The sequence below is a fragment of the Siphateles boraxobius genome, unplaced genomic scaffold, assembly GCF_051911475.1.
Source record: "Siphateles boraxobius isolate OS27281-9 unplaced genomic scaffold, OSU_SipBor_1 238, whole genome shotgun sequence".
Lineage (NCBI taxonomy): Eukaryota > Metazoa > Chordata > Actinopteri > Cypriniformes > Leuciscidae > Siphateles > Siphateles boraxobius.
In genome coordinates this window covers 62,788-86,569 of record NW_027508853.1, presented here as the reverse complement: position 1 = coordinate 86,569, position 23,782 = coordinate 62,788, and the positions used below count along the sequence as shown (strand labels likewise).

Sequence of the window (23,782 nt, the reverse complement as noted above, 5' to 3'; positions counted from 1 at the left end):
ACCGTATTCCCTTTTCTCTGAGAACCCTCCTGATCTGCATATACGCCTTCCTTTTTGCTAGCGTTTCTGCAGGATAGTCATGATCGAAGTAGATCCTCCTGTCGCTGTGGTAAATCTCCTTTTTCTTCCACGCAGAAGGCAGAACCATCTCTTTAATTTTAAACTGCTGGAAGTAGACGATCACCGATCTGGCTTGCGCTTCTCTAGGCGGTATGGGGCCGAGCGCTCTGTGGCATCGTTGTATTCCAAGGTCAACATCAGCAAGGGGTTCCAGCTCTTTTCTAAGAAAGTTTTCTATGAATTGGAAGATATTGTTTCCCTCAGTTCCCTCCGGGATCCCATAAATGCGAACATTGTTACGCCTTGAGCGTGCTTCCAAGTCTGTTAGCTTTAACTGCAAACTTTCCTGAGCTTGTAGTGACTGGCTCAGTGCCTCTCTAAAGTCAACTGACCACTCTTCAGCTTCGGCTATCCGAGCCTCGGCCTCACTCACTCTGTCCGTAGTCGTTTTTAGATCGGTTGCGACCTCGTTAAGCTTCTGGTGAATTTCCTCTCAAAATTCCTTTAGCTCCTTCTTCAAGTCATCTCTGATTCTGTCTCGAAAATTACTCAGCTCAGTCTTCAACTCCGTTGACATCATTTTTATGTCTGCGCGGATGGCGGCGATGTTAACTTTCATATCCTCATCTGTTAGTTTAGCATTTTCTTCATGCGCGCCATTACTCTCTCCTTGTTCCTCGTCCATGACGCCCTCAGTCGTTATTTTCTCACTCTTCTCTGCTTTCCCAGTCTGTTTTCCCTTGCCTTTCCTGTATTTTTCCCCTTCCATCATTAATTATACAAAGATCAAATCTTAATATTTTCAAATTGGGGAATAAACTCCGACCGAACGGGAGTGCGGGATTATGCGGCCATACGCTTCGAATTACCACCGGAAGTCCAGCAATATTTCTTTTGCCTTCAATCCACCTCCAATCTTCCACATTTCCAGCTTTCTGAATTTCACCAATTCGGTTAGCAAAATAGGTCTGGAAGCCATAGCTGCTTTTTTGAATGGCTGCTAGGATTGTTTGGCTATCCACGAAGTGAAACCTTTGCTTGACTTGGATCTGGCAGTGTTTTTCAAAGTATTTCTTTAGGCGGGTAGCAAACACAGCACCACAGAGCTCCGATTTGATTACATCTCCTTTCAAGTCAAGAGGCGTGAGTTTCGCTTTGGATTCTACCAACTTCACTACAACCTTATCGCTGGTTTCCCACCTCAAATAAAGTACATCCCCATAGGAGGATTTGCTTCCATCTGAGAATGTGATCCCTATTGGCAACCCTTTAGCTCCAGGCGGCATAAGGCTTCTCTCAAATTTTACTTGACCCAGTCTTACGAATTCTTCAAAGAGAGTTATTGCCGCTTCTCGAAGTTTCAATGAGAGAGGAGGATCCCATGTATTTTTAGGTGGGTTGTCCCTACCAGCTTCCTGGAATGATTCTCGAACCAACATTATTCCCTTTTGGATGGAATTTGGCTGGTGAAGCAAGACCAACCGGGTCATATAATGTGGCTATCTGGCTAAGAAGTATGCGTCGGGTAAGGGGGTCTGGTGTTCCTTCCCTGACATCCTCCATGCTCAGATTAACTCCCGTCCTCATTTTACCTCTTTTCTTGGAGAAGTTGATAGATGTCAGCAACCGAAGTTTGTCAGTTTCAGGTTCGTAACCGACTCCGTGTGCTTTGTTCTCCCCCTCATGAATCTGGTTAGGCAGTACCAAGCTCCTCGGTATAGTAGCTTCTGTAGGGACTCCACCCCTCAGACTTTGGCATTATAGAACCCATGGTTTCAGGAAGAAGCCTCCCACTTTTGACATCTCCTCCACTCCTTTGGTGATCTTTTTCAATGTTTCAGGATCATTGTGTGAGGTTAGGATATCATCCACATAGCTGTCCTCAATCAGAGCTCGCCGTTCTTCCACCATATCAGCAAACTGAGGAAGGTTGGCAGTTTCTCTCATTGCGACTTGGGCGATACATCCTGCAGGTTTATCACCGATATTTACTCTGACGACCGCAAACACCTCAATATCATCTTTAGGGTTGTCTCTCCAGAGAAATCAGTGGATGTGAACTTCCTGATCTATCAGCCACACTGAGTTATACATTTTCCTTACATCACCCAGTGCGGCATGGCGTCCACTCCTGAACCTCAACAGGACTCCTCTTATGGGATTGAGTACATCGGGACCCTTGTGAAGGAGATTATATAAACTTATACCTCGATACTCTTGGCTACTATTCAACACAACTCTCACTGGGGTTGAAGAGGAATGCGGATTCGGTGCAACCAGATGGCTGATATACAACTTAGGTCCTTCCCACTTCTTTATTTCCTCTTCCATAAGTTTAGCAGCAGCCCCTCTTGAAACTGTCTCATCTATTTGTTCTTTATATGCAGCTTTCCACATAGGTTCCTTCTCCAGACGCTTCTCAGTGTTTCTGAAGGTTGCCTCCACAGCCTGCCTATTGTCGGCCAGTGTCTTGAGGTCCGTCCTCCAAGGATAAGCCGCGTCCCAGTGAGGAGACTTGCTGTGTTTGTCTGCCAATACGTATGTTAGGCATTCTTTTATCTTTTCCAGGTCTCGCTCCTCCTTGAGGGTCATCTCTTTTCCTCCAGGAGGGCACCTACCACACTTGCAACCGTCACATTGAGGACTGCACGCAGCTCCAATGCTGTCCCACCTGAACCACTCGAGGACCTCATTGTTAAGTAGTTTTGGTGCTTCGGATAAGCGCATCTCCTTCCTCCTCTTGAAGTAAGATGGTTTCTTTGTAAGCCATCGAGGCTGATCTCATGGTCCTTGCAAGTGAGTCTCAGAGTGGTATACTTCCAGATTGACAGTCTCAATAAGATCAGGATGGGTTCCTCCAACAGTCTTTCCCAGCGGACAGTCCCAGAGGACAAGGTCTCCTACTATTTTAATTGGCTGGGGACAGTGGCGTATCCAGGACATTTTTTGGGGGGTGGCCAAGATGGGACACAAAGCTAGTGTGGGGTGGCCATGGCATAGCAAAGTTAATGCGTATATGTACGCAGCCGACCATGGTTCGAATCCCGGTCCTTTGCTTCATGTCACATCCTCTCTCTCTCCCATGATTTCCTGTCTCATAACTGGTCAAATAAAGGTGACTATCCTGTTAAAAACAGTCCTAACCACCTATCACAGTCCCCAAGTATCTCTGGTTATTTTAACATGTCTATTTTTAATCAGTAATTATGGTCAGGATAGGGTAAACATTTTCTAAGAGCTATTTTCTTGTAGTGGATTAACTTGTCTCTTCATAAGTTAGAGTAGCAAAATAAACTTCTCTTAACTCATCCTATATAGAATAACGTGCATCAGTCATCAACTCATCATCTGTGTCACCTGTATTGTTACCTGAGTTTGCTTTACTAATTGAGGCACCATCTTGTGGTTACATAAAAACACAGAAATCCAACAGGACAAACCAAAATGCTTAAAGATAGGACCTTACCTGTAAAAGCAAAATAAAAACTAAGCTTTTAAGAAAAAAAGGGTGCTTTACATGCTTAGTATATGTTATTATTTAGCTTAGATATAATTTGTTAGAGATACTGGAATTTGAATTTCTTAATTTGTTCTTTGCCAGGTGTGTTTTTATTTAACCACAAGAGGGGACTTAAACTAGTAAAGCAAACACGGGTAACAGGTAACACAGAGGATGGCCTGATGACTGAATAATATCATTAGGATGCCTTGTGATGTATGAAAATGTGCAAAAAGTGGTTTTCAACTAAGACAGTATTCATATCCAAGGCCCCGTTGAAGGTATAAATTTAAACATTGGCTTTGATTCAGCATATATTACTACGTTAATTTAAGTGAAGATGAGCTAACTGATACAAACAAAAACAGCCCTTAAATAACAGAGCAAATAAATAAATCACAGCTTGTTCTTGTGTTATAACTTAAATCTAGACTTTCACACTATATTTCACACACGGGTTGGCCAAAAATATAACATTAGCTCTATTGAACACACACATCTGCAAAAAACACCCTCAAGTCTTCAGTCCAGAAAATAGCATTCCATGGCGGTGTAATGAGTGGAAATAAGGTGTGGCCCCTTTAAGAGCTGCGCGCGCGCCCTCTTCAACTGTCTGCACTCTGCACTCTTAACTTGGTTTGCAGGCTGCTAAGCTAGCTAGTAAAGTGTAGTTCGACTTTTTCAGTTTTCCTACACATTCAGAGGGAACTACGATATAACTAAACATTAAATTACCATACCTCTCAATCTACAGATTCCAGCGTTTTTATCATTGTTGCTGTTGTAACTGTGACCGACCGTCCTCCTGTTTCACGGAGCAGCAGCAGCCAGCGCGGTCATCTCATGGGTCACCTGACCTGCATGGCCAAACGTCCGCTGAGCAGAAATCAGCTCTCACAGCCTCAGTACGACCATTACGGTGTTAGTTAAAAATGTAAAACTGGCCCTAAATCAGTTGATCAGCTGTCATCATTGATTGACAGCATTTCTCTTGTTTATGCAAATTATGCAGTGGAGAGAACCTGTTTGCTGGATCAGTTTTGTGCATAATCCACTCCTTCTTGAGTGAACTGGGAAGCTTGCTTTCAAGAGATTGAGCATCAACGCGGTTCTTCACAGCGTCCTCTTCACCAAGAATCTGGAGGTTACACAGTGGCCTTTCCACAGCCTGGATTAATTCAATAGTTCTTCTTGGATTGTTTCCTTTGACAGGGGGAAGAGACTGGACCTCATTGACGATCATAAGGACTATTTTCGCTCTGTTTCCATATTTGCGTAGAGACTATTTAACAAGTGAAACTTTTTTATACATTCCACACCTTGTGGGTTCCCCAATTCTTGAACGTCTTCCCACTCAATCTTCCAGCGATAATAGTCTCTCATGTCACCAGAGAAAGTGGGTAGCCGTACTTTTTCAAAGCTGATTTGAGGCTTGAGATTAAAGTTTCCTTTGGTCCTTTCCGGGCTGCTTTGCTGTAAGAGGGGACGGGTGTTCATGTTCAATACCCCCGTATACCTCTTGGGCTTCAGCTTGTGATCGGAAGACATGTCAGGGAGAGAGAGGAAAGAAGCATCTTGCATCGGATCCCCAGCTGGGCCGCTATCATCTCCCAGGTCATCTCTACCCCTTACTTGGTCTGCTTCGTCCTCCTCCAGTTTGTCAGACAACGCCAGGACCCTCTTCTTTTGTGTCTTGTGGCGTGTCCTGAGATCTAACGCCTTCGAACCAGGAACCAACTCCTTCCATTCTACTAACATTTCTCCGAGTTCAACAACCTCTCTTTCAAGAGCTCTATTCCTTAACCTGGGGTCCTTGATTGACTTCCTAGGGTTAAGTTCCTCTTCCTCTGCCTGAGTGATGGCCGTCTCAGCTGTTTTAACCTGTTTGAAGAACGCCTCCTCAGCGTAACTGGTCCAAAAGGATTCCTGAGTGGCTACTTTTACCTCAAGGAACCTGTTTTCACACTCCGCTGTCTTCACATCAATTTGATCCACCGATGCTTTCACCTCTTCATCCATTGACTCCCTAAGGGCTTCAACATACTCATGTCCCGCATCTGTGACTTTCAAAAAATCCATCCTGAAAATCTTCCATTCTTTGAAAACCTCAGTCGGTTCCAAAAGTCTGGGTTTGGTGAGAATATGAGCCCTCTTGGTGAACGAAGCCTGAGCTCTTGATCGCACATTTTTTAACTTCTCCAAGTCTGCTATTGTTACTCCTTTTGCGTTGACCAAAGAGCTGTCCCACCCAGTGTGTACTTCCGCTCCTTTACTTTAATCAACAGGCAGTTTAATTAATGGAAAACTTGGGGTCAGTCACGAAAGTGAGAAGCCAGCTGTTTCGGGTTGATTGAAGCTTTCTTAATGAAGCACTGCACTCACTCCAGTGCAGTGAGCCTCGATTTATAACTGTTCGTTTTTTTCAAGAATTTCCCAGGGCGTCAGGAGAAAACTCGTTTTCATAACTCATTGAGGTTTTGTTTACTTGGATTTATTTCTTTTCCACATATAGTTGATCAGTCCACAAACAAATAGCTTATAAACCTATAGACATAAAAAACAATGTAAATGAAAAGATTAATAACCACTTACATAACATACTATAAATTCTGAATAATATAAAACAAATTCCACTAAACATTATGGAATAATATATTACTCAACATTCTTTATAAATATTATAATATAATTTAGTGTTCAATCTAAATGACTATACAAACATAAACATTAAACACAGAAATCCAACAGCTTCATAAATACAAGATTTACACCAATATTCAATTATAATTAAACCAATCGCTCTAAAATCAAAGAGATATTCTCAGTGCGTTGGCCCAAAGTAAATCAAGTGAGTGTAGTTTTATATAGTGACGCTTTAGCATAGTAACTCATTATCAACGTAAGACAACAAACTACATTTCCCATCCGGCATCACAAACCAGGAAGTAACTCATACGAAAGTGAACTATTCCAAATCCAAACATTTACTTGTATTACCGCGAATACTATTAATACAACAACATTAAACATTTGGTTGTAAACGAGGTTTTATCAGTGTTCCCACGGCAACATTTACCAATATTTATCTACACATAAACTGCGCGCATATGCCACGGTAGCACAATGGTTGCACAGACAAACTTTCCCCGCATTTCAATAAGCGTTTCATTATTAAACAGCAGCTTACCGGTGGCGCATCTCTCCCGACGAGACAACATGCAAACTAACTCTTGCTTCTGCGTATATCTCATGCTCATACTAACACACCGTTTTAAGATCTCGCTGATTTGCGTTTCAATCCGTAACTGGTCCCTCCTTCAATCAAGAACGGGAACCTCCTACCTATTTCCCTGCGTTCTGTCTCTACTAACCCACCCGTGCTGTAGTGAGCGCAACAGGCGGCCAGGGCGAAGCAGACGACCCATCGGGTCATGGCGGTGGAACAGGAACAAACCCTGACTCAGGCACAGGAACAGACACCGGCTCAGGCACAGGAACAGACACCGGCTCAGGCACAGGAACAGACACTGGCTCAGGCACAGGAACAGACACCGGCTCAGGCAGAGGAACAGACACCGGCTCAGGCACAGGAACAGACACCGGCTCAGGCACAGGAACAGACACCGGCTCAGGCACAGGAACAGACACCGGCTCAGGCACAGGAACAGACACCAGCTCAGGCACAGGAAGAGACACCGGCTCAGGCACAGGAAGAGACACCGGACTTAACAGACTTAAGCCATGAAAATGTCACAAGTAATAGAAATAAGCACAAATGTCAGAGCATGTCAGAACACCTCCAGGGCCCGAAAACACCTCAGACCCCAGAGGGTTAAGCGCAAAGAAGAAACTGTCTAAAGTACTGGAAAAGAGAGAGTTAAAAGTTTCTGTTGCAATATCGAGTTCTTCTAAGCTATCTGGGATGCTGAGATGATGAAACTGATCAGGAAGATTATTAATAAAGCAATCTTTAGTGGCAGAAGTGATAGCTCTAATATATTTGTAACACGGAGTCGGCTTTGCAGCCTTGGCTAAATGAAGTTTACACGAGACTAGATAATGATCTGAGATGTCGTCGCTCTGCTGCAGAATTTCAACGGCATCAACATTGATTCTATGTGATAATATTAGATCTAGAGTATGATTACGACAATGAGTAAGTCCTCACACGTGTTGTCTAACTATAGAGTTAAGAATGTCTTTAAATGCCAATCCCAATGCATCTTTTCCATTATTTACATGTATATTAAAATAACCAACAATTAGGACTTTATCTGCAGGCAGTACTAACTCTGAGAGAAAGTCAGCAAATTTTTTGATAAAGTCTGTATGGTGCCCTGGTTAATATACTGCTGGGCCTATTTTTCTGCTGGAGGTCCTGGACATCTTGTTCAGATACATGGTATCATGGATTCTAGCAAATACCAACAGATAAAACATCTAAACCTGACTGCCTCTGCTAGAAATCTTATAATGAGGCGTGGATGGATCTTCCATCAGGACAAAAATCCAAAACAAACATCAAAATCAACACAAAAATGTGTAACTGAGCACAAAATGAAGCTTCTGCCATGACCGTCCTAGTCCCCTAAACTGAACCCTATAGAAGATGAGTGGGGTGAACAGAAGAGAAGAAGCACCAACATGAACTTGTGAATCTGCAGATCTGGAGAGCTTCTGTCTGGAGGAATGATCTCTGATCTCTGGTTAGGTGTTATCCAAACTCATCAGGCATTACAGAAGAAAACTCAGAGTTGTTATCTTGGCAAAAGGAGGTTGCAAAAAGTATTTAATAACAGGGAGCCAGTAATTATGGCCAGCGTGTTTTGGAGAAAAGCATTTATTTCATAATGTGATCCCCCCGCCCCCCCACATTCAATTCTTTCACTTCAATGAAAGGTTAGATTTTTGCTAATTTTTTGAACGAAAGATCAAATGGATTAAGAATGCAGATTTATTTTTTACAGCCTTTTTTGATCATATTTACCAGGGGTGCCATTAATTCTGACCAAAACTGTACCTATTTACAATAAGCACTTAACTCTAAATCTAGGAGAGAAGAGCATTCTAGAGAAAGAGCAAGTAGAGAGCTTGAGTTTGAGCATGCGCACATAATATCTGAGCGAGAGCAGAAGAGCCACGAGATTTGAAAATGCGCGTCCAGTTTAGTGCGATAGTGAAGAAAATCTGCCTGTTGAGCGATTTGTGCTCGTGCATAACTTGTAGCCTATGCGCTCTCGACCTTTGTCATTAAAATAACGCCATAGAAACGGCCTCAAATAAATATAAAAGGGGAAGACAATCGTGTTTGAAAGCTGCAACAGCTTTTTTTATTGGTTAAAATCAATGGAGAATATCTGGTATTTTTACGTGGGTGCTCGAGCCCTGAGCACATATGCTGCGCCGTGATTGGCTGAAGTGACACACACACTGGCCGTATGGTGCGTTCAAGTCATCTTGTATAGATTGTAATTACGAGTTGAATGCACTTGAACGCCACCACAGTGTCGTAAATACCAGTGGGGAGATCGGGACTTTCTTTAAGCCCTGATCTGTACGAGTTGTGGGCGTGTCAGTGAAACATGGCGGAATCAATGGATGCAACGTCTGAAGTTGACGGTAAATTTTAATTGAATTTCAATGTTTACACATCCTAGAAACTGTTATTTATCATGATCATCATTAATCTAGTTATAAGCAGCAAGTTAATGAATTGCAACAAAAAATGCTAACAGTTTACATTGGCTTCATAAGTTTATTAAAAACATAAAAAGAAAAACATACCTGATGCGCAATTTTTGTTCTTCGTTTTCTATAAGCAGAGTTAACAAACCTTGCTGTATTTTGTGTGATAAATTAAAAGAAGGTACACCGCCATCTTGCTCCGACCAACTTAAGTCGTAAACACGACTTCCCACCTCGTACGTACGAACTTCCCAGGAGGACATGAACGCACCAGTAGGGCAGAAACGTCCCGAGCAAATTCAAGAAGAAAGTAATAAACTACAGGCACTTCTAGTGATGATTGAGAGGCATTATTTTTGTATGAGTCTGTCCTTTTACTTAAAAAAAAAAAAATCCTGCATAGTTTCAAAATCCTTTAACTTGATATAGTAAAAAAAATAAGAATCTGAAATAAGAAGTGCGTGCCCTAATAACATCCACACACAGTAGAGGGCAGTATAGCGCTGATGTAGAGACTGACAGATGATGTGATGAATGTTTCTCTGTGTGTGACAGTGGTGACGAAGCCTAAAATCATCTACCCAAAGCATGAGACAAAACCCGTAACACTAGGTGAGTGACGGCTATGAAACACGCTGAACTCTTCTGTTGCTGTACATGTCAATTCGAGTTAGTACTTGTACTGTTTTAACTCGAGGCCATTTATGTGATTTTGTGATCTGCAAAAAAAAATGTATGCAAAAATATTAGCATTTAGGAATTATCTCTTTCCATTCATGATTATGAATTTGAATTGAATTTGTAAAAAAAAGACAACATATTAAATTGAATTTTAATTAGAATGACATGAAGACATGTCTATTGAATTGCAATATAAAGAAAAGTCATGAAACCGAAACATTATGAAAAGCGCAATAATATTCATGTGATCGCAGGTGAAAGTTTGAACCTGAGCTGCAAAGCTCTTGTTGGGAAGAACGACATGGATGAAACTGACATATACTGGACGAGTGACTCTGACTCTCTCACTCTGAGCTACGAGAGCACCACGTAAGGAAAAAACATACGTTTGCTCTTTATGTAATGAGAGAGGGTTTTGTTTATGATGTGACTAACCATTTTGTTTCTGCATGTCTTGTTTTTCCAGCATGAAGGAGAGCGAGCAGCTGTTCAAACTTTCTGTTTTATACATCTCAGAAGTCACAGCTGAATATCTGAACACTGATCTCGAATGTATCGTTCAACACCCGGCAGGTTCAGATTCTGGAACAGTCCGGCTTATCCCAGGTCAGCTCTAGGTTACATTGGACAATACTTTTGATTACGTCCTCTTTTCCAACTTGCTCCTTCTCTTTTTCTCTCAGCTTGTCAGATGGAGCGTCATTATTGGATCGGCCTCGGTCTGGTGGCTCTGGTCACGTTACTGGCCGCTGTGGCGTTCCTCTTCAGAGTCGATCTGGTTCTGGTTTACAGGGATGTCTGCTCGTCTTCTGCCGTACGCAGCGGTACATCTTTACCTCAAATTTTTTTACTGACTGTTTTCTGTAGAGATGCTTTCAATTACATGTCTATGGTTTTCTTTAAAAATCAAACTGATTCGATCATAAATGGCATGAAATATTTATAATGAAATACAAGTGGGTGAATTTCACAGCAACATCAAAATCAACTGAAAAAAATAGAAATTATATTTTGGATTGTTTTTTTGTTGAAAAAACATTATTTTCATGACAATTAAGCACATTTTAAAATTCTCATCATAATGCATTTGAATGCTTTTTATTTTAACTCCTGTTCTTGTTATATTCTCGTAAGAATCTCATTACTGTAATACAGCATTTTTTATCAGCCTAAATTTAAGTTAAGTCAAGTCACCTTCATTTATATAGTGCTTTTTACAATACAGATTGTTTCAAAGCAGCTTTACAGAGATAACAGGAAAATAATGTAACAAAGTTTGTTTCCAGTAGAAATTAGCGTCACAGTCCAGCTTAAGTAAGTTCAGTGATGTTTCATTTTTGTTGTAAAAAAGTTATTAATTTAGGTAATATATATATATATATATATATATATATATATATATATATAGCCGCTCTGGAGAAAACTGTAATGTCATTGACCAGCTCAGTTCAGTTCTCATATAATGGTGTCAATGCAGGCAGATAAATAATATTGTTGAATATTAAAATAAATGTTCAATTTAATATCCCCAACTAAGCAAGCTAAAAGCCAACGGCAACAAAGTGAAAAAGGCGACAGTGGGAAGGAGTCGAAACTCCATCAGTGACAGAATGGAGAAAAAACCCAAGCTCAGTCGGGGGGGCAGTTCTCCTCTGGCCAATGAAAGAACAGTGTACGATTATGATTCAGGGAGTTTAAGGTATTATAGGTCAGAAGTCAGATTGGACTGGAACAATAAGAATATTATCCAGTTCATCTGTTTGAAGATCGGAGTCACGCCGGGATGGAGAGTCTAGTTGACACACAGGGAGAGTCTAGTTGACACAAGCTCTCAGGCCTGATAGCGCTCCGGCGCCATGCCGGATTTCCGGCGTACAGACGTGTCTGTGAAAAAAAAAAAAAAAAAGCAACAGCAAAAGAAGCGGAGTTCGACCAATCATAGCGCTGGGTTCATTCCGCAAATAGCAAGCGGGTATGATTGACAGATGCGTAAGGCCTATCATTAAAAAGAGACTTGAAAATTGACAGCAATAAAGAATCCCGCTCAATCCCGCTTCCACTCCGGCGGCCGCCTCTGACCAATAGCATCCAGCTGCAGCCCCGCAGACTCACCTCCGGCTAGACACCACTGGCTGGACACCAGTGGATACACAGCCTGCGTCATTTCCATTTTCTCCGTCATTTCCGTCTCGCTGCTAATTTCCGTTTTCACCGCTGGATTGACATATATTTATTTTCTGTTTTCACCAGTGGATAGACAGCATTCTTTGCAGGCTTATTTGCACACGTCTTTTCCGTATTGTCATTTCACTTTTATGACTTAAAATATAATATAATAGCTGTGTGCAAATTGAAATATGATCTTTATAATATGTCTTTACATAAAACAATTCTCAATAATATACTTAATATTATAACAACAATAATTCATGCAAACTGCATTCACAAGAACCTTGAAAATATATATTGGCTTAAATTCAGCCTAGATCAATGGACTATAATGTTTTGTCAATACAATAGACTTGTACATGTGTTAATTGACCACAGTTTTTTGCCTTGCCCATTTGGATATTCAGTTCTTATTTTTTTTGTAAATGTAACCTTATGTTTTTAAAATATACGTAGATTCACATGATCAGACAATTTACCAAACAATCCAGATCAAATTAACACTTCATGGTTTTGCAATATTTATTGGAAATTACACAATCTAATAAGTATAATTAGGCAAATCGGACCATCAGAATGAAGATGCCACAGTCAGGCCCGTAAGGTTGTGGTGGAAGTCCCTGGGTGCTTCTCATTTCTTATTTGTGCATCCTCGTTTCCTTTCCTCGCTTCCTTTCCTAGCGTCTCAGCTCCTCCCCCTATAGGATACGAGGGAAGGCTGCAAGGAAAGAAAACGATGACGGAAGAATCGAATGAAAGCTTTTTTATACATTGGAATACTTGATCACTCGAGCGTCACTTCACTGCGTCATCAGCAGCGCTCAAAGGGTCTGCCCTCATGTTGTTTCAACAAAGAATAACAATATAGCAAGATACCTTGTTGAAATATTTGAGATATGTAGTTTATATAAACTGCAAAGGTAAAGAATAAATTAAAATGATTGTGATCAGAAGGCGGAGGAGAATTGATACGTGCGTCACGTTTAGTCGATAAAACACTTCCGCATAGGATACAGCTGTGTATCCACGCTCATGACTCCTCTGGAAGCCTCCTCACTCCTCGATCCTCGACTCCTCGCGGTGCAATTAGAGAATTGAGATGTCCTTCAAGATGGCTGCGCTCGATCGGTTTCCGGGTCATAGGATGGAGGACAGAGGAGACGAGGAGACGAGGAGGGATATTGAGAAGCACCCTCTATTTCAAGAGAAAATAAAACATGAACAGTTCCAAATAAACTATTGCACACTGTGCACACCACACCTCATTATTATTTTTTCTTACCGCTGACATCTGCATGGCACGTCAAATTTGAAAAGTGAATGACGATATGGAAATGACGTCAGTTTGAAAAGAGAATGACGATACGGAATTGACGTCAGTTTGAAAAGTGAATGACGATACGGAAATGACGTCAATTTGAAAAGTGAATGACGATGCGGGAATGACGTCTGCTGTCCATCCACTGGTGTCTTAAAGAAGTGATTCTGCTGGGCTGCAGCTGGATGCCTCTCCCTCTGACTGAGCTCATGAGCGAGGACAGTAGGCTACAGTAGTCACGGTACTTCTGACTCCTGAAGGATGTGGAAAGTTGAAGTATTGTATTGAGTTAACTTAATCTGGATTCTATTATCACACGAAATGATCGCAATCGCATGGGTTATCTTAAAATACTCCGTCATTCATGTCACTCAGATAAGATGAAGACATCATACAGCCATGCAAATTATAAAAAGCTTAAGTATTGATGAACAATAAATCTAAATAAAATTAAAATCGCTATGGCTTATTCTGATTATGAAAGTGCTGTGATTTGTGGATTAATTTACTGATAAGCGCGAGTCTGCAAACAGTCGGAGCAATCGGGGGAAAGGCGTACAGGCGTGTCCTCGGCCACGCCTGCACCATAGCGTCCAACCCCAGCGGGGCTGGATGACTGAGAGAAAACCACAGTGGACAGTGTGATGTCTCCCTGGACGCAAATAGGTCTACCTCGGCACGACCATACTGCATCCAAAGGAGCTCCACCACCTCGGGGTGGATTCTCCACTCCCCGGGCCTCGGCCCCTGCCTCGACAGGATGTCCGCTCCCCGATTTAAATGCCCCGGGAGATAAATCGCCCTCAATGAGAGAAGCTTCCCCTGGGACCATAGAAGGATCCGGCGAGCCAGATTGTATAACGGGCGAGAGCGCAGACCCCCCTGATGGTTTATGTAAGAGACCACCGATGTGTTGTCGGACCGGACAAGAACATGATGACCTCTCAGGTCTGGCAGGAAGTGCTTCAGAGCCTGAAACACTGCCAACATCTCTAGACAATTTATATGCCAAAATCGATGATGGTCCTGCCACAGACCATGTGCTGGGCGACCACTCATGATCGCCCCCCAGCCTGTGAGGGAAGCATCTGTTGTTAGCGTTACACGACGACAAAGAGCTCCCAACACAGGTCCCTGGGACAGAAACCAAGGATCCCTCCACATTACCAGAGCACGGAGACAACTCCGTGTAACTTTGATCACGCGGAGGGGGTTTCCCCTCGGGGAGAACCCCTTGGTCCTGAGCCACCACTGTAATGGTCTCATGTACAGCAGGCCGCAGGGTATAACACTGGACGCTGCTGCCATCAGACCCAGCAGTCTCTGGAACTGCTTTACAGTGAGCAACTGGTCTAGCTTTACTCTTTTTACAGCTGAGAGAATCGAAGTGATGCGAGCAGGCGACAGGCGAGCCCGCATTGCCACAGAATCCCATAGTACCCCCAGAAAGGATGTTATCTGTGATGGAGATAGAACACTCTTTTTGGCATTCAGCCTCAACCCCAATTTTTTGATGTGTGTGAGGACGACATCTCGATGCCGAGCCGCTTGCTGCTGCGATTGAGCGAGAATCAACCAATCGTCTATGTAGTTCAGTATACGAATGCCCTGGAGCCGCAGCGGGACTAGCGCTGCGTCCATGCACTTCGTGAACGTGCGGGGAGATAAAGCTAGGCCAAACGGAATAACACGATATTGGTACGCTTCGCCCCCGAAAGCGAACCTCAGGAACTTCCTGTGTTGTGGAAGGATGGAGATGTGGAAGTATGCGTCCTTCAGATCTATCGTGACAAACCAGTCCTCGGACCTGATTTGTGACACGATTTGCTTTAGCGTAAGCATCTTGAATTTGAGCTTGGCTACAGCACGATTTAATAGGCGCAGATCTAAAATTGGACGCAACCCCCCATCCTTCTTTGGAACGATGAAATATCGGCTGTAATAACCTGACTCCTCGCTGGGAGGAGGAACCCGTTCTATAGCCTCCTTTTGAAGGAGCGTTTTCACCTCTTGTTCCATTACCAGAGCCTGCTCGGGGCCCACCACGGTGGGCAGGACCCCATTGAATCGAGGAGGAGGAGATCTGAACTGAATGGCATAACCCCTTTCTATCGAATGCAGAACCCACTGAGATATTTTTGGAAGACTTTTCCACTCTGCCAGAAAATCTACTAAGGGTACCAGCCTCTCGAGGCTGGCCTCTGGAATATTTTGAGCAGCAGACACAGCGCCCTGTAACGGCGCACCAGCAGGGGACGACTGGTCTGACTGCTCTAAACCCCTCCTCAGAGGGGGCGAGCGTCCCTCGGGAAAGCGCTCGCTGGGCCCGTCTGCGCCCCGACACGAAGGCGGGGTTGGCAGAAGGGACCCCTGAGGGCACCGTGAGAGAACGGGCACCGTCTGAAGCGGTGAACACCTCCCTCTCACGGTGGGGACCACCCTCAGCATCCTGACACCCGTGGCGTCAGGACTTCTTAGACGAAGCCTTCTTAGCCATAATGACTGTCCTCAGATCAGTCTTACCACTAGAAGGCTTCGCCTGAGACTGTCGCGTCTGTTCCCACTGTTTAGAAGGGGGGCCACGAGACGCGACACTCTGCCTTTGTTGCGCCCTATGTGAGGAGCTAGTCGACGGCTTGGTCTGCCCTCGCCCAGCAGACCCTGGGACATGAACTTTAAGTGGGAGGAATTTTTGAAAAGCTGCAGCTTGTTTCTTTTCTTCCTGAAATTTATCTATGACCGTGTTTACCGCGTCACCGAATAAACCAGATGGAGAAAGTGGAGCATCCAAAAGAAAAGCTTTCTCTTTATCCTTCATATCAGACAGATTAAGCCACAAGTGTCTCTCTGCGGCCACCAGGGCTGCCATAGAACGGCCCATTCGTTTAGCCGATTCCCTGGTGGCACGCAGAGATAAATCTGCAGCCTGACGCAGTTCTTGAACCACGTCAGTACTGACCTCCTCACTCTCACTCATATCTTTTAAAAGATCGGCTTGGTATGCCTGCAAAATTGACATAGTGTGCAGACACGCCGAAGCCTGACCAGCCGCCGAATAAGCCTTATCCACCAGAGCCGAAGTATTTCTGAGAGGCTTGGTGGGTAAAGCTGGTTTCTTAAGAGACGAGGAAGACTCAGCAGAAAGATGGCTAGCTAGAGTCTCCTCCGCCTTGGGCATTGCCCCATAACCATATAACTTAGCCCCCGATATATTAGAATATGTGGAAGTCTGGGGGCTAAACACACGATAAGAGGCGGTTCTCTTCCACGACCTCGACACCTCGGTGTGGAGATCGGGAAGAAACGGAAGGCACCGCCGTGGAGGCTGAAAGCGGGAAGGCAAAAATCGTTCGTCAAGCTTGCTTTTAGAAACATATTCCTGCCTAACAGCTGGCCACTCAATGCTTAGTTTTGATACAGCACTAGTGAGCACCTCCATAAGCTCCTCATGTTCAGGGGAATGAGGTGACGAATCCTCAACATCCCCTGTCTCAATACTGACACCATCCAGCTCCTCAGAACTGGATAGCTGCAGTATTGGTGCCTCAGCCTGGGGGTAAGAAACCGCAATGCGTGCTTCCACACCCGGAACTGAGGCACTGGAACTGGCAGGTAAAGGCTGAGATAAGGCAGAGCCCGTCTCAAACCCCGCTGACAGATCCATTTGCGATCCCCACGACAGGCGCCGCCGCTCTGCCTCGACAGAAGCGGGACCCGAGCCGTGGGGAGCGCGAACCGAACCACTCTCCTCGAAGAGTGATCGGCGGGAGCGGAGCGTTCTTAATGGAAAACGCTCGCAATGCTCACAATCAGCCCCCTCGAGAGCTGACTGGGCATGCTGCACTCCCAAACAAACAACACACAGATCGTGTGTATCCCCACCCGTGAGAAAACGAGTACAGGGGGGAACACACTTTCTGTATTGCTGCTCGCTCGTCAATACTTATAGTTTTTTACGTGAAAAACTCCTGCCTAGCAATCACTAAGAACAGACAAAAACACAGGGACAGATTCACACACAGAGCGCTTGCTGAAGACAACAGAAGCTGTCGCCATTGTGTTCAGGGGTGTGCTTTATAGTTTCCTGGTCGATGACGTCACTCGTGACGTTCCGTCTCGCCATTGGGCTGATTCCATACGTGCTTCATGACGCACAACGCAAGAGGTGTTCCCGCAGCGTTTCACGCAGCTCGACGTTCCTGAAAGGGAAGTCGTTTTTTCTTTTCTTTTTATCAAGTAGGCTGTCATATTTGGATATTGGAATAACAAATTAAGTAGAACTATCTTAAATGTACAAATGTTTTTTTTACTGTTTTCTAGGGGTTTCTTAATTTTAGACTAGTTGACCAGCACACATTATTTTGCAATGCAATATTAATCATGAAAAAAAATACATTGCAGTGCAGTGCAAGTGAAATTTAGGATTTTGGTCGAATTCATAAAATAATGACAAAAATATATGACAACAATATAAGAAGACTAGAAGAACAATCGCTCATCACTTTGTGTCAGAAATTAACGGAGGATAAACTTGCCCTTACGCATCTGTCCCAGGGAAAAAAGTCCAGGTACAGGTTCACCATCTGATCTGGATACGGCTCAGATCCGGCTGACTAAAGTAATCCTCGGAAAAAGCAGAAACACTAACATTAGTGTAGATTTCATTCTTCTTATGATGTAGCGAGTACATCGGGTGTTATAGGAAAGGTTCCCGGTTCCAGCTGACCTAATTTATGCAGCCTAATAATCATTTAACTGATTTGAATACTAGGAATGTATAATGTTATATATGTTTGCCAGGTTAAAGAGATGTGTTTTTAGTCTAGATTCGAACTGACAGACTGTGTCTGCTTCCCGGACAATGTTAGGAAGATTGTTCCAAAGTTTTGGTGCTAAATAGGAAAAGGATCTACCGCCAGCAGTCGATTTATATATTCTAGGTATTATCAACTGGCCAGAACTTTGAGATCGCAATAGACGTGAAGGACTATAATGCGTTAAGAGCTCGCTCAAGTACTGGGGAGCTAAACCATTTAGTGCTTTGTAAGTAATCAGCAATATTTTAAAATGTATACGATGTTTAATAGGGAGCCAATGCAGTGTTGACAGAACCGGGCTAATATGGTCGTACTTCCTGGTTCTTGTAAGAACTCTAGCGACTGCATTTTGAACTAGCTGTAGTTTGTTTATTAAGCGTGCACAAACTAATTGTTCCGCATTTGTAATTGTAAAAATTACCTAGGGTTTAGTTTATTTTCTTCTAATAGGGTTGAAAAATAAGGTGATCTAGCAGTTTTTAAGGCCTCTCTGTATGCAATCGTGATCTCTCACCATGAAATGCGAAATACCTCTAGTTTTGTTTTCTTCCAGTTTCACTACATTTTTCTGCCTGCTCTCTTAGGGGCCTCTGTGTGTGTGTGTGTGTGTGTGTGTGTGTGTGTGTGTGTGTGTGTGTGTGTGTGTGTGTGTGTGTGTGTGTCTGTGTCTGTGTCTGTGTCTGTGTCTGTGTCTGTGTCTGTGTCTGTCTGTGTGTGTGTGTGTGTGTGTGTGTGTGTGTGTGTGTGTGTGTTCGTTGTATCACGCCGTTGGACTATTTTCTTTAATCTTCTTTAAGCGCAACGGAGCAACTGTGTCTAAAGTGCTGGAAAAGAGAGTTAAAAGTTTCTGACGCAATATCTAGTTCTTCTAAGCTGACAAATCAGTGACAAAAACTGCAAAGCACAGCTTGTTCATCATTATTAATCATCAAATTATAATTATATTGTCATTTTATTGTGTATTGATTATTCTTGTGCTTCATTTAAGATGGAAAGTCGTATGATGCGTATGTGAGTTATCTCCATGGTGACCAACTCATCTCATCTTCCGCAATGACCTTTGCCCTGCATTTCCTTCCTGAGATGCTTGAAGATCTTTATGGTTATAAACTGTTCATAAGTGGTCGTGATGAACTTCCTGGGGAAGGTAAACATCCTGTCACATGAACACAACAATTGGGTCTGTTCGGTCTAGAGCTAAAAATATGAATCTCAACCATTTTCAGCCTTTAGACAGTATAAATGTCTATTTATGTATTTGCTCTGAAATAACTTGATTTCTCCCCCCATGACTCCCTCAATCATTTAATCAAATGAGTCATTCAAAATTGTTTAATGTAAGAAGTAAAATACAATAACATCCTGTTCAAATTATGAATGTATTTTTTCACACTGTTTTCACTAAATGGAAAATATGATCATTTAAAAGGATAGTTCACCCGAAAATGTAAATTCTGTCAGTATTTACTCTCCCTCATGTTGTTCAACCCCGTAAGACCTTCGTTCATCTTCGGGACACGAATTAAGATATTTGTGATTAAATCTGAGAGTTGGATCACTCCTCCATAGGCTTCTAAGGGATTGACACTTGTTCCCCGAAAAGTTATTAAAGACATCGTTAAAATAGTCCAAGTGACTACAGTGGCTCAATCTTAAGTTTATCAAGCGACGAGAATACTTTTTGTACGCAAAAAAAACTAAAATAACGACTTTATTTCAATTATTCATTTCCTTCTCTGTGGGCGTCGAGTCAGTTAGCGTAGTGTGATAGCGTAGTGTGATAGCGTAGTGTGATAGCGTAGTGTGATAGCGTAGTGTGATAGCGTAGTGTGATAACGTAGTGTGTTAGCGTAGTGTGATAGCGTAGTGTGATAGCGTAGTGTGACAGCGTAGAGGGATAGCGTAGTGTGATTGCGTAGAGGGATAGCGTAGTGTGATTGCGTAGTGTGATAGCGTAGAGGGATAGCGTAGTGTGATAGCGTAGTGTGATAGCGTAGTGTGATAGCGTAGTGTGATAGCGTAGTGTGATTGTGTAGTGTGATAGCGTAGTGTGATAAAGTAGTGTGATAGCGTAGAGGGATAGCTTAGTGTGATAGCGTAGTGTGATAGCGTAGTGTGATAGCGTAGTGTGATAGCGTAGTGTGATAGCGTAGTGTGACAGCGTAGTGTGATAGCGTAGTGTGATAGCGTAGAGGGATAGCGTAGTGTGATAGCGTAGTGTGATAGCGTAGTGTGATAGCGTAGAGGGATAGCGTAGTGTGATTGCGTAGTGTGATAGCGTAGTGTGATAGCGTAGTGTGATAGCGTAGTGTGATAGCGTAGTGTGATAGCGTAGTGTGATAGCGTAGTGTGACAGCGTAGTGTGACAGCGTAGTGTGACAGCGTAGTGTGACAGCGTAGTGTGATAGCGTAGAGCTACGTCACACATAGACTCACTATTGGCCGACGCTGGTCATGTGTGTGATGCGTGTGACGTACAACACAGAAGCGCTGCGCTGTTACACTAGTGAACTCACTTGACGCCCACAGAGAAGTAAATCAATAGTTGAAATAAAGTCGTTATTTTTGTTGTTTTTATGCGCACAAAAAGTATTCTCGTCGCTTGATAAACTTAAGATTGAGCCACTGTAGTCTCTTGGACTATTTTAACGATGTCTTTAATAACTTTTCGGGGAACAAGTGTCAATCCCTTAGAAGCCTATGGAGGAGTGATCCAACTCTCAGATTTAATCACAAATATCTTAATTCGAGTCCAGAAGATGAACGAAGGTCTTACGGGGTTGAACAACATGAGGGAGAGTAAATACTGACAGAATTTACATTTTTGGGTGAACTAACCCTTTAAACAAATTAAATAGATGCAAATAGTTAATCATAAACTATGCCATGATTTTTTTGTCATAATTCTGACCCGTTTTATTATGTGTCACTGACAAATATGAATTTCGTTAAGTTTATTCATTTTATTTTATATATTTTTAATCCAAATGGATGAAAATTTTAAATGCAAATAAAATACACAAATTTTAAATTTAGACCTAAATATTTTTGAGTGAATGTTGTAGTGCAATCCTGCTAAAAACTAATCAATTTGACACTAATCAAGTCTCTTTTTCAGCGGTGCATGAAGTCATTGCTGACAGAATGAGCCGAAGTCGAAGGCTGATCATTGTTCTTACATCACAGTCTCAAACCGATACCACCAAGAAGTCCCTGATATTAGACGACTCTGTGCGTCTGGAAGAATCCCCCTCTGCCCAGATGTGTGCGGCGTACGAGCAGCGAGTGGGTCTGTATGACGCTCTGGTGAAGCAGGGTCTGAAGGTCCTCCTGGTGCAGGTGGAGGACGGTGTTGAAGAAGCTTCACTGCCCGAGTCTCTGCGCTTCATCCGTCGCAACAAAGGCATCCTCAAGTGGAGGCAGAACGCCAGTGATCGTGCAAACAGAAGGTTCTGGAAATACGTGCGTTACCACATGCCTCCGGCTCAGAGGCAGTAAATACAGCGTGTTAAACTAGTGCAGCTCCACATTTGGGCTCGGTTTCACAGACAGGGCTTAGATTAAGCCAGGATTAGGTCTTAGTTCAATTAGGGCATTTAAGTTGATTTTATAAACGTACCCTACAAAAAAAGATTACAATCTAGAGACACAACAATGGCACTGACATCTTTAAGATATGCTTTTAGTTAAAACAGCTCAAACATGCATTTTAGTCTGGGACTAGATTAAACCTCGTCTGTGAAAACCTTGACAGTGTTTACAGTTGTTTGAGTAATGGCCAGTCCTTTCTATTCTTTTTATTTGTTTTTATTTTTCCTTTATTCTTTGTTGATCATGATTATTATTCTTTTTTTCTTCTAAATTTTTTATACTAAATATTCAGCTTTTACAGCTTCTAGTGTTCATGTCAGAAAAGTTTCTGTTTATTCTTTTTTTTGAGAAAACAAAACAAAACAATGCAACAAAAACAATCATTGATTTTTTTCGTCAAAATTCATGTCAAAGTTGCTTGCCAATGGAGTTTTTATTTATTTCGTGACATAATTGTTTATTGTAATTTTTATTATAATTAATAAAAAAGTAACTATTGCATTTTTTGAAAGCAGTAAGTATTTTAGTAATTTCCATGAGAGTTCAGGGTGTTTTTCCACTAAACGTCGTGTCTAAGAGCAGCCATACCTGTAGGATATTATCACTGTCACTGTGTGTTTTGCTCTTTTCTCGTAAGTAAGATTACCTTTCTTTGCCCCCAAGAGAAAACAGGAAGTTTTTGCTTCTTGCTTTTTGTCTGCCCATGCACCCTGGTGAATCAAGAACTGCCACTAGACCACTGTTAAATGACCCAAATCAAACATTGACAAATATACTTACCTTAGAAATGGTTTGCTATATATATTTTTGCTATATTTTTATGAAAGCCTGAGCAGTGAGTTCTCAGCATGTCTGAAACGGACTGTTCTCAGTTCAGTTAGTGTACTTTCTAGAGTAACTGAAGCGCTACTTAGAAGAGTTGACAAAACCCGACAAATCCCTGGAGTTCTTCAGGAACACTAACGTGTGTGTGTGTGTGTGTGTGTGTGTGTGTGTGTGTGTGTGTGTGTGTGTGTGTGTGTGTGTGTCTGTCTGTGTGTGTGTCTATCTGTGTGTGTGTCTGTCTGTGTGTGTGTCTGTCTGTGTGTGTGTCTGTCTGTGTCTTAACAATAAAAATAAGTTGTAAATGCATTATGTGTGTTCGTTTGGTTAAGGTGTTTGGCCGAACAGTCTGAACTGCTGTTTGTTACACAATATTTCACACAGAACTTGGAGAATGACTCCACGATATTTTATTCTGGATTCAGCTACAATTAGACACACAACTTCTTCCAGTTCTGAGATATGTGTAACCATTTCTGATAAACATGGACGGGTTACAGTTCAAACATCCACGTAATCTTTTTTCTAAATACAGTGATTATCCTGTCTATTAAACGTTTAATAAAATCTCAGTGAATATTCAGACCTGCCTTCTGACCGAGAGAGAGCATTTGTCATGTATAGGTATGAAGGTACAGTAAATAGCAAATTGTATGTACTGTATCATGTACGGGAGGGGGGGATTTGTTGGTGGTGTAAATATATTTATTATGAAACAATATTTTCTGATTTTACATACTTAAATCTTCATGTTTGTGATATTTACCCCAGAGTATCATTTATTTTTATAAAGAGAATTTTTATTACCTTATTAAATGTATGCATCATCTTTCATGTCAAATTTTTACATTTGATAAATTCAGTTATAATAATAAGACACTATAGGGCTGTTACCCATCAAATTAAATAATTTGCACTGCAAAATTACAACTGCAATAAATAATGTTATGAGATTGATGCTTTAAATAAATGTTTGAATATTCAAATGAAAAAAATGCAATACTTAAACATTAAACTAAACTGCCAATAGGTGGCGGCAAGTGACCGTCTTTATTAGTGAATCATTGAGTCATTCATACAAAAGATTCGTCCAAAATGCTGAATCATTCATTTACATTTACATTTACATTTAGTCATTTA

General features: G+C 42.3%; 1 protein-coding gene across 5 annotated transcripts in view; it reads left to right on the top strand.

Moving 5' to 3' along the window:
* Positions 1–23,458, top strand: part of LOC143748478 (interleukin-1 receptor type 1-like) — a 66,409-nt gene extending 42,951 nt beyond the window's left edge. For all 5 annotated transcript variants that reach the window (XM_077240519.1, XM_077240521.1, XM_077240520.1 and 2 more), the window contains 6 exons: positions 9,800–9,856; positions 10,180–10,294; positions 10,392–10,531; positions 10,609–10,749; positions 19,218–19,376; positions 21,348–23,458. In XM_077240519.1, coding sequence (XP_077096634.1) covers positions 9,800–9,856; positions 10,180–10,294; positions 10,392–10,531; positions 10,609–10,749; positions 19,218–19,376; positions 21,348–21,727 — 992 coding nt within the window. In that variant the 3' untranslated portion in view covers positions 21,728–23,458. The remainder of the gene's footprint in view (positions 1–9,799; positions 9,857–10,179; positions 10,295–10,391; positions 10,532–10,608; positions 10,750–19,217; positions 19,377–21,347) is intronic.
* The last annotated feature ends 324 nt before the right edge of the window (positions 23,459–23,782 follow it).